This window comes from Lipotes vexillifer, unplaced genomic scaffold (assembly GCF_000442215.2).
Source record: "Lipotes vexillifer unplaced genomic scaffold, Lipotes_vexillifer_v1.1 scaffold274, whole genome shotgun sequence".
NCBI lineage: Eukaryota > Metazoa > Chordata > Mammalia > Artiodactyla > Lipotidae > Lipotes > Lipotes vexillifer.
In genome coordinates, this window is record NW_006777033.1 from 513,875 (window position 1) to 526,197 (window position 12,323).

Here is a 12,323-nt window from a genome sequence, read left to right on the forward strand (position 1 = left end):
GGATCCCGCGTGCCGCGGAGCGGCTGGGCCCGTGGGCCATGGCCGCTGGGCCTGCGCGTCCGGAGCCTGTGCTCCGCAAATGGGAGAGGCCGCGACAGTGAGAGGCCCGCATAACGCAAGGAAAAAAAAAAAAAAAAAAACCATGTTAAAAAGTATCTCACAGCGGAGACAAAATGAGTGTTCCAGACAGAAGAAACAACATTTAGCACAGAAAGAAAAGAAGAGTTAGCCAGGGAAACAAAAATGTGAACATAGCACTGCATGACTAGAGCAGGGTGTTCTGGAAGGGGCAGCTGAGAGGGGAGCAGAGCCAATTACCAGAGCTTCTGAACTACACTAAGGAGTCTGGACTTTATTCTCAGGATGAAGAAAAGTTGTTATTTTTTTTCCTCTGAATTCACTTATCTAAAGATAGAACACAGCCATTCGAAAGTGTGGAACACAATATCAACACAGAATAAAGTTGGGGAATTAAATTGAATTGTTACATTTCCTTTACCTGAATAAGTATCTTAAAAGAAACAATTGTAGATTTTAAGATTTATTAAGACACTAATGACACAAGTAACTAACAGTATCTAAGTTGAGTGATACTGCTTGATTTTCAGGTTGAAAGATTATAATAACCTATATATTTCAATTAGATGGCAGCAAATACAAAAGCATCTTTTGAACTGTATAGTATACTGTAAGCAGGAGTTCATTCTACAGCATTTCATCATTCTCCTGGCCTCAGTTTGTGTGTAGAAGGCATGCTGAACACCAGCAATTCAAATCACATAAATTATCCACCACTCACAAGGTGCAAAATCTATTACGCATATATTTGAAAAGAAATTATTTTTGAATTCCAGAAAAAGTGCCAATTATTTTTGATGGACTTGGGATTTCCCAGCTTTACCACTGATTAGCTATCTGAGCTGTTTAAGCCTGTGTTTCAGTTTCCTCATTTTTAAAATGAGAAGACTAGATTAGATTTTTGTCTACTGGAGTGTCAAGATGAGACTTGCATCATAGAAGCCTCACTCTAACTGCAGTGTAGAGAAACGACTGAGGAGAACATGTCCAAAAGCCAGAGGCTAGTTAGGAAGAAGGTTTGCAAGAACTGGGACAAGGTGACAGAGGCCTGACCCTGGGTTAGCAGCTGCGCGGGTGGATTCCAGGGCTAGCAGACAACTGGCAACAATAGAACTGGACACTGACTGGAAGCTGAGGGTGAAAAAGCCAGAGGAGTAAGAGCACGGTGATGAGGGAGATGGTGACAGGAATTACCAACAGCACCGCAAAGGACCAGGAGATCTGAAGGGGAAGACAGAGAGGCTGCAGAAGACAGGGATTCAATTCGGACACTGTGCCAGCTGCAGTGCCTGGCAGAGCTGTACCTCCTGGTGAAGCTATCCCAGAGGTTCTGTCATTGAAGCCAAGATATTTTAGGCACCAAAATATTAATAAGAACGATTCAGCAAAGATACAGCTAACAGTCTTCTGATAGAGCTTCTTCTCTCTAGTCAATGACATTCTTTTAGAATCTTCGTACAAAACGTGAAATGTGGTTATACAGGAATTTAGGCCCTTGGTGCAAGAATAAGATCTAAAGAAATGTATCTGGAACTTTGAAATATTTGAAAATTTAGTATATGACAAAGGGGAGACTTTTAATCAACAAGCAGTGCTGGGACACCTAGCCAATCATTTGGAGAAAATAAAGTTAGGGCCCTGTGTCACCCCTTAAACTTCATACAGATAAGAGATTTTTTTTTTTAAACCTAGAAAAATAGTATTAGAAAAGACTGGGGAATTTTTATAATCTTGCAGTAGGGAATAATAATAGCTATTACCTATACAGTGTTTGCCATGCACCAAGCACTGCTCTAAGAACTACAAACACTTTGTCCTCACAACAACTCTGAAGTAGTAGTATCTTCATTTTATAGTTGAGGAAACTTAAGTGCAAAGAAGTTAAGTAACTTCCCAGGTACACTACTTGACAGTGGTGAAACTCTGACTAGAACTCAGGCATCTGTACTCTGAACCACTACACAGCCTACCCTCTCTAGAAGGCAAGGAAGGGAGGGAGGGAGGGAGGGAGGAGATGGGGGAGGGAGGAAGGAAGGGAGGGATTGAAATTTGAAGGAATATTTAAAGCTTCTTTATGGAAAAATACTATAATTGAAATTCATAACACAAAAGTAGAAGAAAACAATTCCAATAAATGTCAGAGCTAATATTCTAATATACAAAGGATGCTTAAAAATCAATAAGAAAAAACAAACAATTCTCTCCCATGTGTGAAAGGAAATACACAAAAGTAGGAAATTGTTAATAAACACAAGTTGTACTATGATGCTAAAAAGCTAAGAAATGCAAATTAAAATAAGAAAACATCTTTCATCCACCACATTGGCAAAAATGAAAGATTGATAATATCCAACACTGGCAAGAATGTGGGGCAATGAGCACTCTCACCATGAGAAAAATGTAAACTGGCAGTGTTTTACAGGGCAATTTGGCTATATGATAAAATTTTTAAATATACATGTCCTTTGACTCAGCAATTTCACTTCTGAATATTTATTTTACAAAATCAAATGCACAAACATATGAAAATGTAGGTACAATGGTAGTCACTACAGCTTGATATAACAACAAAACAATATAAATGTCTAAAATAGGAAACTGGTTAATGAGACAGCCAAATGATAGAATGCTATGCAGTCATGGAAAATGACAGCTCTATGTTCATCATTAAGATAACGAACAAAATACTATTAAGAAAAAAGCAAACTGTATAGCAGTCTACATAATACTGTTCTTTTGTTAAAAGATAAATAAATTAAAAAAAATAAATTTTTCTGTTGCTTTCAAAAGGACTGTCTAATCATTTTATTAATGAAGTTTAATTCTATAAATTCTGAATCCCAGAGAAATCATAAGGACCTTGTATAACAGTGTGGAGATGCCAGTGTACCAGAATAATTGAAATATATTTTCAAAATTCAAAATAAATTTATATTAAGACACTAAACCTTCTCAGGGAATATTAACATCTACACTAATATGTCGCATCTTTTTTGAAATCTAAGGTTCAGTGAAAATAATTTGATTTATTACCCAAGAAGAATTTAAGAATACCAATAAAATCCAGACCATAAATAACAGGTAGAGCCAATTAAATATTATGAAAGAGAAAAAAAGAATTGTGAAATGTCTTTTTCAAAACACTAAGCATCTTAATAGCATGTGAACATCAAGAATCCTTTCACAAGTAGCCATCTTATTAAACCAAAGTCCTTGCAGTAATTAAATAACTTGGTCAACATTGCAAAGCTGGCACTTACTGCCTGACTTCTCAAAGTCTAGCTAGGAGAAAGGGCAGTACATACTGGTGGTGGTGATTAACTATCAAGCATTTTTTTAAAATTGCAGGATGCAAAATGACTCAGGCCAACAAATAAAGCAAAACGATTTTCCCACAAAGCCAATCCACAAGACATTTGTAATGAGCAGCATCCAATTTCATGTAATTCCAAACAGCACTGTATTTATTCAGCATCAACAAGGCTACAGGACCACCCCTTCCAGATAATTTAGATGTTTACCACTCAGGATCAAAATACTTTCTAAAACTATAAACACAACAACCTTGCAATAATGAGCCACAGTAATCATCATTACAAAAAACAAAGCCTATCATATAACCTTGATCACTCTCATTTTACAAATAAGGAAGCTGATGACCAAAAAGTAATGTTGGAAAGTGCTGTGATTTAATAAATTTATAATCTTAGAGGCAATCCAGGTATGTGGAACCTAACGTTCAAACACCAGGTGGCCCCAACTGCAATGTTTTAATGTCCTCTTATCTCTCCCTTTCTCCTCCCTTCTCTCTCCTCACCTGTCAGGTCTTTGCTTATATGCTGCCTTCAGGGAACCTGTCTCTTGCTCATACTACTCGCCTTCTAATTGGCTGCTTTTAATTGCTGCATGTTAGGGACACCAAATGGACAAGACTGCAAGAATAATAACTTAAATAAATGTCAGCGAATTCTGAGTGAATGCCCTTGGAACTCTTCTAAGTGTAAAATCAAAGAACTTCAAAGCGCAGATTTTGTTACAGGCCCTTTGGCAGCTCAGAGCCTTTTTTACTTACTTCTTAGTGCTAAGCCATGTTCTAGGTAAGGGAGGCTGCCAGGTTTAGTTACCACCGGTAAATCGTTTTCTGTTACATGGGTTCTTGGCTCCTGAAATCTCATATAGTACTTGTCTAGCAAACCTCTTCTTTAATGCAAATGTGAACTATTTACCCCAAGTTGAATTATTATCAATAACAAATTAACTTTTGGATGAAGCAGGGTTATTGGCACAAAAATCCTAAAAGTGGTACCCTAAGTTTAGATAACACTGAGAACTCGGAAGAAGGAATCATTATATTAATGCATAACACCTTCAGGTGTATATTTATTTACATATATGCACACACACATGAGCCCACACATATACTCTCTCTCTCAACTCCCTGGTAAGTGCAGGAGAGCTAAATACACATAGCAAACTCTTCCCCCTACAGCATATAATCATGCAATACAGCTATTTCCTCTGTACCACATTAAGCTGTCCTACTTCACCTGAGGCACTTGGTGTGTTTAATAGTCCAGATACGGCCTAATGAATCTATCACAAACCGACAAGGCTTTTGCCATTTAACCCCATCTTAGCTAGTCCCAGACTACATCTGACAAAGGGGAAGAACAGATAATCCACTAGGTTGAACTTGCCATGTCATTATTACCCTCATCCATTTGGTCAACAAATATTTACCGAGGGTCTACTCTGTGCCAGGCATTTTGCTAGGTGCTGGGTTGCTACCAGCCAAAGGCTCTGCCCACTCAGATTTTACAGTCTTCCAGGGAAGGCAGCCATTCACCAAATGACATAACAAATATAAAATCACAACACTGACAGTAGGGACACTGAGCTACAAAGCCAGTCTGGGAGATCAGGGAAGGAAGGCTTCCCTGAGGAAGCATCAGTGAGTTAAGACCTGAACACTGAGGAGCTGACTCAGGACTGGGGAAAGTGCTCCTGGCAGAGGGTGCATGTGGTGCGTGCAAAGGCCCTACGGGCAGGAGGGTGGTGTGCTGAGTCTGAGGAAGTTAAGGCAATCCTGCAGAGAACAAGGGCGAGCGTGATCAGAGATGGGCCTGGAGAGGCAGGCACAGGCTAAACCAGGCAGGGACTCTGTGGGGCATGTTAAGGATTTGGTCTTTATCCAAATGGAAAGCATATGAAAGTTTAAAATTCAATTTACTTTTCTAGAGGAAAATTGTTATAATAAGATTTACATTGTAAAATGATCACTCTGGCCATGTAATATGGAGAACCAACTGGAAGGGAGAAAGTAGGAGAGAGTGAGCAAGTTAGAAGGCTACTTACTATTACATTAGTCCAAATGAGAGATCACGGAAGGTGGACTAGGGGTGTGATAATAGATGAAATCACCTGAAGACCAGAAGTTGTCAAAGACAACTCCTAGGTTCTGGTTCTGCCATTTCATGAGCAGGGAATGTATTAGTAGGGCAAGGTACAGGGAAAATCCTAAATTTGGTTTTAGATATCTGAGTATGGATGTGTCATGTAGACAGGTGTGGCATTTAGGAGAGATCATGCCTAGGAAAATAAACTCTGCAATCATTCATGAATGGCCAAAAATTGATCTAAATGCATTAATGAGCCTGGGGTGGGGGTGGAAGAGAGGGAATGACAGAAGGCCTGGGCCTGAGTATGTTCTAATATTAATGTTCAAGAAGACGAGGAGAAGCCATTCAGGAAGGGTTGCCACAGGGTTAAGAAGAAAATCAGCAGGGCTTACCTATCAGCCCAAATAACTAGACACTCAAATACCAGAAACTCAATTTTCTCAATATCTGACAGTTTATACATGGCTCCAATTATTTTGTAACTACACTTAGTTATTAAACTAATTACTGTTTGGTTTACATTATATAAAATTGGTCATTATTATTAACTACTGCTTGCTAAATACCAACTACTGCTACAAAATACCAAGCAATGCACAAAAACTCATAAGAAATAGTTCCTGTCTTCAAAACCTGCCTCAAGCTAGATTATGATTAAAATCGCATCACAGTAAGTCATGAGTTAGTGTATCTTCTTATACACTTATGTAAAAATAACCACTTTGGGAAAATGAATTCATCCTAACACTCATGTGCATCCAATATTCATGGGTGCTAGACATTAGCCTAGGTGCTGAGCAATGACAAAGAATAAGACAGAGCTCCTTGTCTGTTAGCAGTTGATATTTAGTACTCAGAATGCTGTAAGACCAGTTTGAAGATTTTTTGATGCTATATCAGTTGAATGGCTATTTAGCAATAAAGAAAGGTAATAATCACATCTTATCTGTCAAGAGTACCACCTCCACCCACCGCCTAGTATCTACCCTCTCCTTGCTCCGCATATACTCATCATCATCATGCTTACATGTGATAAACTTAGTAAACACACTAACTACAGCACTGTGTGAGCTCCAGGCACTTCCTCCAGTTTTCAAGAAGTCTGACTGTCTCATTAATAATTCCCAGGTGACAGACTGTACTTACAGAAATACATGCTTGGTGGGTCTTAAGAACTTGAACAGCTCTTGGCAGTCTACAACATCTCAATCTATTAAACCAAAACTAACCAGACTAGTATTTCAAAGGACTCAATCACTAACAGTACAGAGCTCCTCTCCATACCAAACATACCTAAACCAACCATGATATGTCATAGAGTAAATGAAGACAAGGATATCTTCTTGATTATCTTACATCCTAGAGCATATTTTACATTTCCCAATGTTGTTTTCTTAACTAGCAGAGTTGCTGTTACTAATAATAAAGTCTGAATTCTAAAGCCAGCATTGGTAGATACTCGGTTTCTTGCTCCTATACCCCCATTTTAATTTTCTCTTTCAAGAAAGAAAAAAATCATGTCTTAACTTGCAGTTCCATACATATACCTCTTAAGAGTAGGCAGAAATAGTTTGAAACTAATCTGTATCTGAATTCCTGTTGCCATTGCTGTGGAAATGGAAAAGCTACAGCATATATCTGTCCTAAGAAAAGGTAAAGAGACCAAAGGTAAAGAGCAAAAACTAGCAGACCAAATGTACAAGCAGAAAGCAGAGCAAAACTACCACCCTTAACTACAAACCTAGAAGGTCAATTAAGTCCTCAGAAAGGTAGTGAGGTACTACTGTATTCACTGCAGGAATACAGTGTGGAATGTCGTGGGTGAGATTCATAGCACTACTCTTTAAATCTGGATGCCGCTCTCTATTCCTCTCTCTCTTACAACGCTTAACATGGTAGTGTGAAACATGTTCATACTACAATCTGCCAACAGAAACAGAGGCTGTGCGTTGATGATATTTTTCTCTACCACCCAGAACATCACCTTGCAGAGGTTCATAAATGTTGGATGAATGAAATCTAAAGCAAGTACCAAGGGATAGGGTCTAACTATACTGCAACAGCTTGTCTCCATGTGTGATGATTAAAAATAAATACGTGATATTATTTCAGCTTCTTTATTTCCTTCCACTTACGATGTAAACAGCACAAATCAAGGAACCTAAAAAACACTCAACACTAATCAATTATTCTCCCTGCCTAACATGATAAGGTGATCTAAGCACAGCTTACTTGTATTACATGGATGAGGCCAGGTTACAGAAAGCTATGCATTATATACACATCAGGAGACAAATGTATTAGCAATGGCACTGGGTAGAAACCTATCAATTGCTTATTGACTCTTGAAGAACAATTTTCTCCTTCAAAATCATTAGTTAATCTGATTATTAACTTGAAAAAGAAAATGGAGACATTAGAGAGTGGTGAAAAGAAATGGACTGTGGAGTGGGACTAACTTGGGTTTGAATCCTAGCCTGTCTTCTAGTTGTGTGATAATGGGGCTTTAGCATTGCACATGAGTTTCCACCTCTTGAAAACAGAAACTACAATGCACTGGAAGGCTGCAGCGATGATGAAATGAGATAATATATATAACTTGCCTGACACACAGAAGGCAAAAAAAGTGACTATATAAAAGGTATCTAAATACATCTCTATGCTCAATGAACCTGTTTAGCCACAGCAAAAAACCTCTTATATTCTTGCAATAAGAACACCCAACTCATCTCACTGCTTTGCAATGAGCATTTGTAAATGAACATTTAATTCTGTTCCTGATTATTTCTTTCATGTTTAAAAATGTTCTTAAACTATTTCTTAAAAACAACTTGGGTTGATTCCTAATATTGCACATTTCCTCACATTAATCTTTTACCCGTTTACATTTTAAAGTAGCTCTAATTTTTGACTCAGGATATAAAAGGAGGCCCAAGACTGAGGAAAACAACCAAGTCTAAGGAATATACTTGGTATATCTGATATAGCAAGGCATTTCAAGGTTAGAAGTGCAATATACTGCAGCTCTTAAGTAGCCTCTGGAGACTATTACTTTTCCATGCCACGTTCTCCCATTGCCTTCTTCATAAAGAAATAACTCTCAACCCAGGAAAATTAGGTACAAAATGCAAAAGTTGTGCCTTCTAACTCAGAGCACTTCTGAATGCCCTACATTTTTCCTCAGGGGAATCCACTCCCCATTAACTGCCTTGCCACCCCATCATTTCTTCTTCTGGAATGCTCACAGCAACTGTCAAGGGCTGATCAGCAGACAGCCTAGGCAAGCTGGAGCTGGTTCTTCTGTTCTTGTTGAAAGCAAAGAACACTCCTTTCATTCCATATTTTGGAATCTTTATGTCAATAAGTCCGTGACCATTTCTAAAACATGCAACATATGCTTGAGGTGCTACAGGAGATGTGAAAGAATATAAATGAACAGAGCCACTTCCTGTTTTTTGTATCTAACAAAACGGAGTTATTATAGTGTATTGGGGATAATATATTAAGGAATGTTGGTTAACCAGTCACCCTTGCCAAAATCAGATATGAAAAGACAACAAAAGTTGGCAACAATTCTAGTTCTGATATTTCTTTTTCAGAATTATATTTAATAAGGTTAGTCTTTGAAGAATGCATTAATTTCCTTACCTAATTTAAAACAGAACTTGGAGACAATTCATAATTACAAAACTTACAAATTCATGTAAGACTAACTTATGTAACTACCTCTATTGTTTTATAAAATCACCAACTTAACTTTTTTAAAAACTTATTTTTGGGTAATAATGCTCCTATACCTCCTCTAGTAAAAATTCACTAAATTATATTTATAGTCTAGCAGCTTCTAAAAGGAAGTGAAAGCTGAGGGCTCTATGAGGATATAAAAGCAGCCTATGAAATAGCTTTAGTTTTAAACAAAAACTAACATTAACAAGTACAGCATATCTTGTTCTTTCATGGGGCCAGCAAATTGATAGTTTTTTTTTTAAGTTACAAAAATAGAATGGAGTAATTATATCTACCAACTCACAAAAGCCTGTTCAGTGGAGAGTAACACTGTAATTTCTCTTCAAAGACCGTAAATAGGAAGAAAAAGCCCCTAATTCTGTAATATAAGGAAAAATCCCAAACCCTTGGGCGCCACTTACAGGCAAAAAACTTCCACTGATTTCAGTTACTAACCTGTAAAAGAGGGATGTACTTAAAATCTTCTGTTTTAATATGAGTTTTCTTGATATAACATACTACAAAAATGTATTTTCTACAATTTAAATTTCTACATCCAAAGATCAAAAACTGGAGGAAATTATGAAAAAACTCACAGAATTCTCTTTAAAAGAATACAATAAGTCTTTAAACAGAAGGGGTCTCCAGACCTATAGTACCACTGAAACAAAAATATTTCAAAATCTCAATGTTAGATTTTCCTCCTGAAAGTATGAATGCAACTACTGTCAAAAAAGTAAAGTTCAACTGAGATTTTACTAACTGCTTACAATCAAAGTGTTTATACCAATAGAATCAAATGAATTTCAACCCCATTAACAAGGAAATTGTAAAAAAAAAAAATCACTATTTCAAGAGGAGAGGGAATCAACATTTTACTATAAATGAAATGTTTAGGTATAAGATTTGGGATGAACAAACAGCATTCTGGCCAGTGACATTCATTTTAAAAAATGATTAGCCCATAATTTCATATACTGTGCAATTATTATCCACCCCTTAAACAAAGGGGGGGGGGAAACCTAGGTTACAAAATGCAAAAATTAAGCATGATTACTCAGTACCTGAATTCTATCTGCTTACACCTTCGTCCTCTTATTTTGTGTGGAGACAACACTAAACAACATCTATATGTTAATTTTACAGTAGTTCCTCTTCTGCTATATTCAATAGCTCATTAAGATGACTAGAATGCTGACACTTGCTAAACTATTTACTGTATCCAAAAATTCGGTCTCATGAGAACAGACAAAATTAATCTCTCAAATTTTGGGTTTAATATTTTTATCTGGAGCTCACTTGTAGTAATTGCCTACAACGAATTATCCTAGTCAAGTTTTAATCCAATCTTCCCAGGAGCAGTAGTGTAGAGGAAAACCCTGTAAGACTAAGTTACGTGGACAAGAGCACACAGAAAAACTACCACAGTCACAAATCTTTCCTATCAATACTGCCATTGCACAGTGCTGACCATATTTTTAGTTGGGTTTTTTTTGGGGGGGGGGTTAAGGCGGGGAGAGAGAAAGGGGCAACTTCCAAGGAATCAACGAACTGTGGTTTTAAACAATCAAGTTCCCCCCAAAATCACTTTAGACAATTAACCAAAGCCAATGAGTCCTACTGTCAAATTCGTTTCACAAGGGAAACAAACCTAAGGCAGTCTTTTAAATACTCAGAATAAAGGTCAGGAAACCCTATAGGGAAACGGGTGACTATCACAAAAACATTTCCAGCAACTCAAAATACCTCTCAAACTTGTGCTTTGCATACACTAGTCAGATTCTTTTAAAAGCAAGGATGACGGCTGTCACAGCCAAAAGAATTTCCTTAAACATAAAAATTTCCAGTTGCCAAAAAGGGTCAGGCCAGGAACGGCTGGTCTGAGTTACCTTACACACACCGTAGCGCACAGGCAGTACGGCTCTAACGGAGCCGGAGCCACAGCACTGCGTCCCCTGGAAGCCGGCAGTCGGCGGCGGCCCGCGCAGCTGCACGGAGCAGGAAGTACCGCACCCGCGCCGCGGTCCCCAACCACGCCGGAGAGGCTGCGGGGAGCAGTCACCACCGCTTTGAAACTGAATGGCTGACACATCCGGTCCTGGCTCTTACACCACTCCGCCAAAAGCAAACCTCAAAGGCCAAAAGGCCAAATTCAAACTCCAAACAGAAGTCACTCAAGTCTTAGTGGTGCAGTCTTCATTCCCAAGGACATTGGGGGACGCAATCAGAAAACCCCACGTCCTAAAAGATCGCAAGCCCCCGAGCATTTGCAGCCGGTCAGCCCACACCTCTTTGACAGACGTTACGGAGCCGTCCACCCGGAGCCCCCTGCGGCCGCGCTCCGGGCGCGCAGCCTTCGTCCCAGCCCGGCCCCCGGTACCTGCCGAGAGACTCTGACTGTCACAGCCGCGGGGACCCCACCGCTTTCTCCGCCGCGCTCCGGCCCCCCCACCGGGCGCGCAGCCTTCGTCCCAGCCCGGCCCCCGGTACCTGCCGAGAGACTCTGACTGTCACAGCCGCGGGGACCCCACCGCTTTCTCCGCCGCGCTCCGGCCCCCCCACCCCCTGCCTCGGGCAGGGCTCCCCACCTACCCCGCCCACCTACACCGCCCGCCCGCAGGGTCGGGCCTCACCCCGGCGCCCCCGAGGACTCTCGTCCGGGGTCGCCGCCGCTGCACGGCTGCCCGCCTTCCAACCCGACCCGGAGGGCAACGCCAGGGTCCCGCTCCGGGGCTACTCAGAGAGCTCCGATTCCGGGAGCCCCCAAAAGCCAGCCCGGGCCCCCACACCTTATCTCAACCGGTACTCGCAGCGCGGCTCGCACGCCTGTCACATGTCTGCAAACAATAACAAACTCTCCCGCAAGTCCCCGCCCCGGGCCCCCATCCCGTCCAGTACCCCAGGCCAGGTCCGGGGCGCCGCCCGACGCCGGAAGGGTCAAAGGGGGTGCCCTAGGGCTCCCGGCGAGCGGCGTGCAGCCTCGCTGCGCGGAGCCCCGGGACGCTCTGCGCGGTGCCCGGGGTTCATTCATTGACCTCGCCCGCCCGCCCCCCAAGTCCCCACCGCGCCCCCGGCCGCCCTGCTCACCCGGCTGGGGCCGCCGCAAGAGGCGGCTCCGCG

At 40.7% G+C, this 12,323-nt stretch overlaps 1 protein-coding gene across 1 annotated transcript in view; it reads right to left on the reverse strand.

Moving 5' to 3' along the window:
* Positions 1–12,323, reverse strand: part of MAP3K1 (mitogen-activated protein kinase kinase kinase 1) — an 80,155-nt gene that overhangs the window by 67,397 nt on the left and 435 nt on the right. The window contains exons 2-4 of the mRNA XM_007450757.1: positions 11,993–12,294; positions 11,437–11,693; positions 11,093–11,333 (exon numbers count right to left, since the gene is read on the reverse strand). Coding sequence (XP_007450819.1) covers positions 11,093–11,333; positions 11,437–11,693; positions 11,993–12,294 — 800 coding nt within the window. The remainder of the gene's footprint in view (positions 1–11,092; positions 11,334–11,436; positions 11,694–11,992; positions 12,295–12,323) is intronic.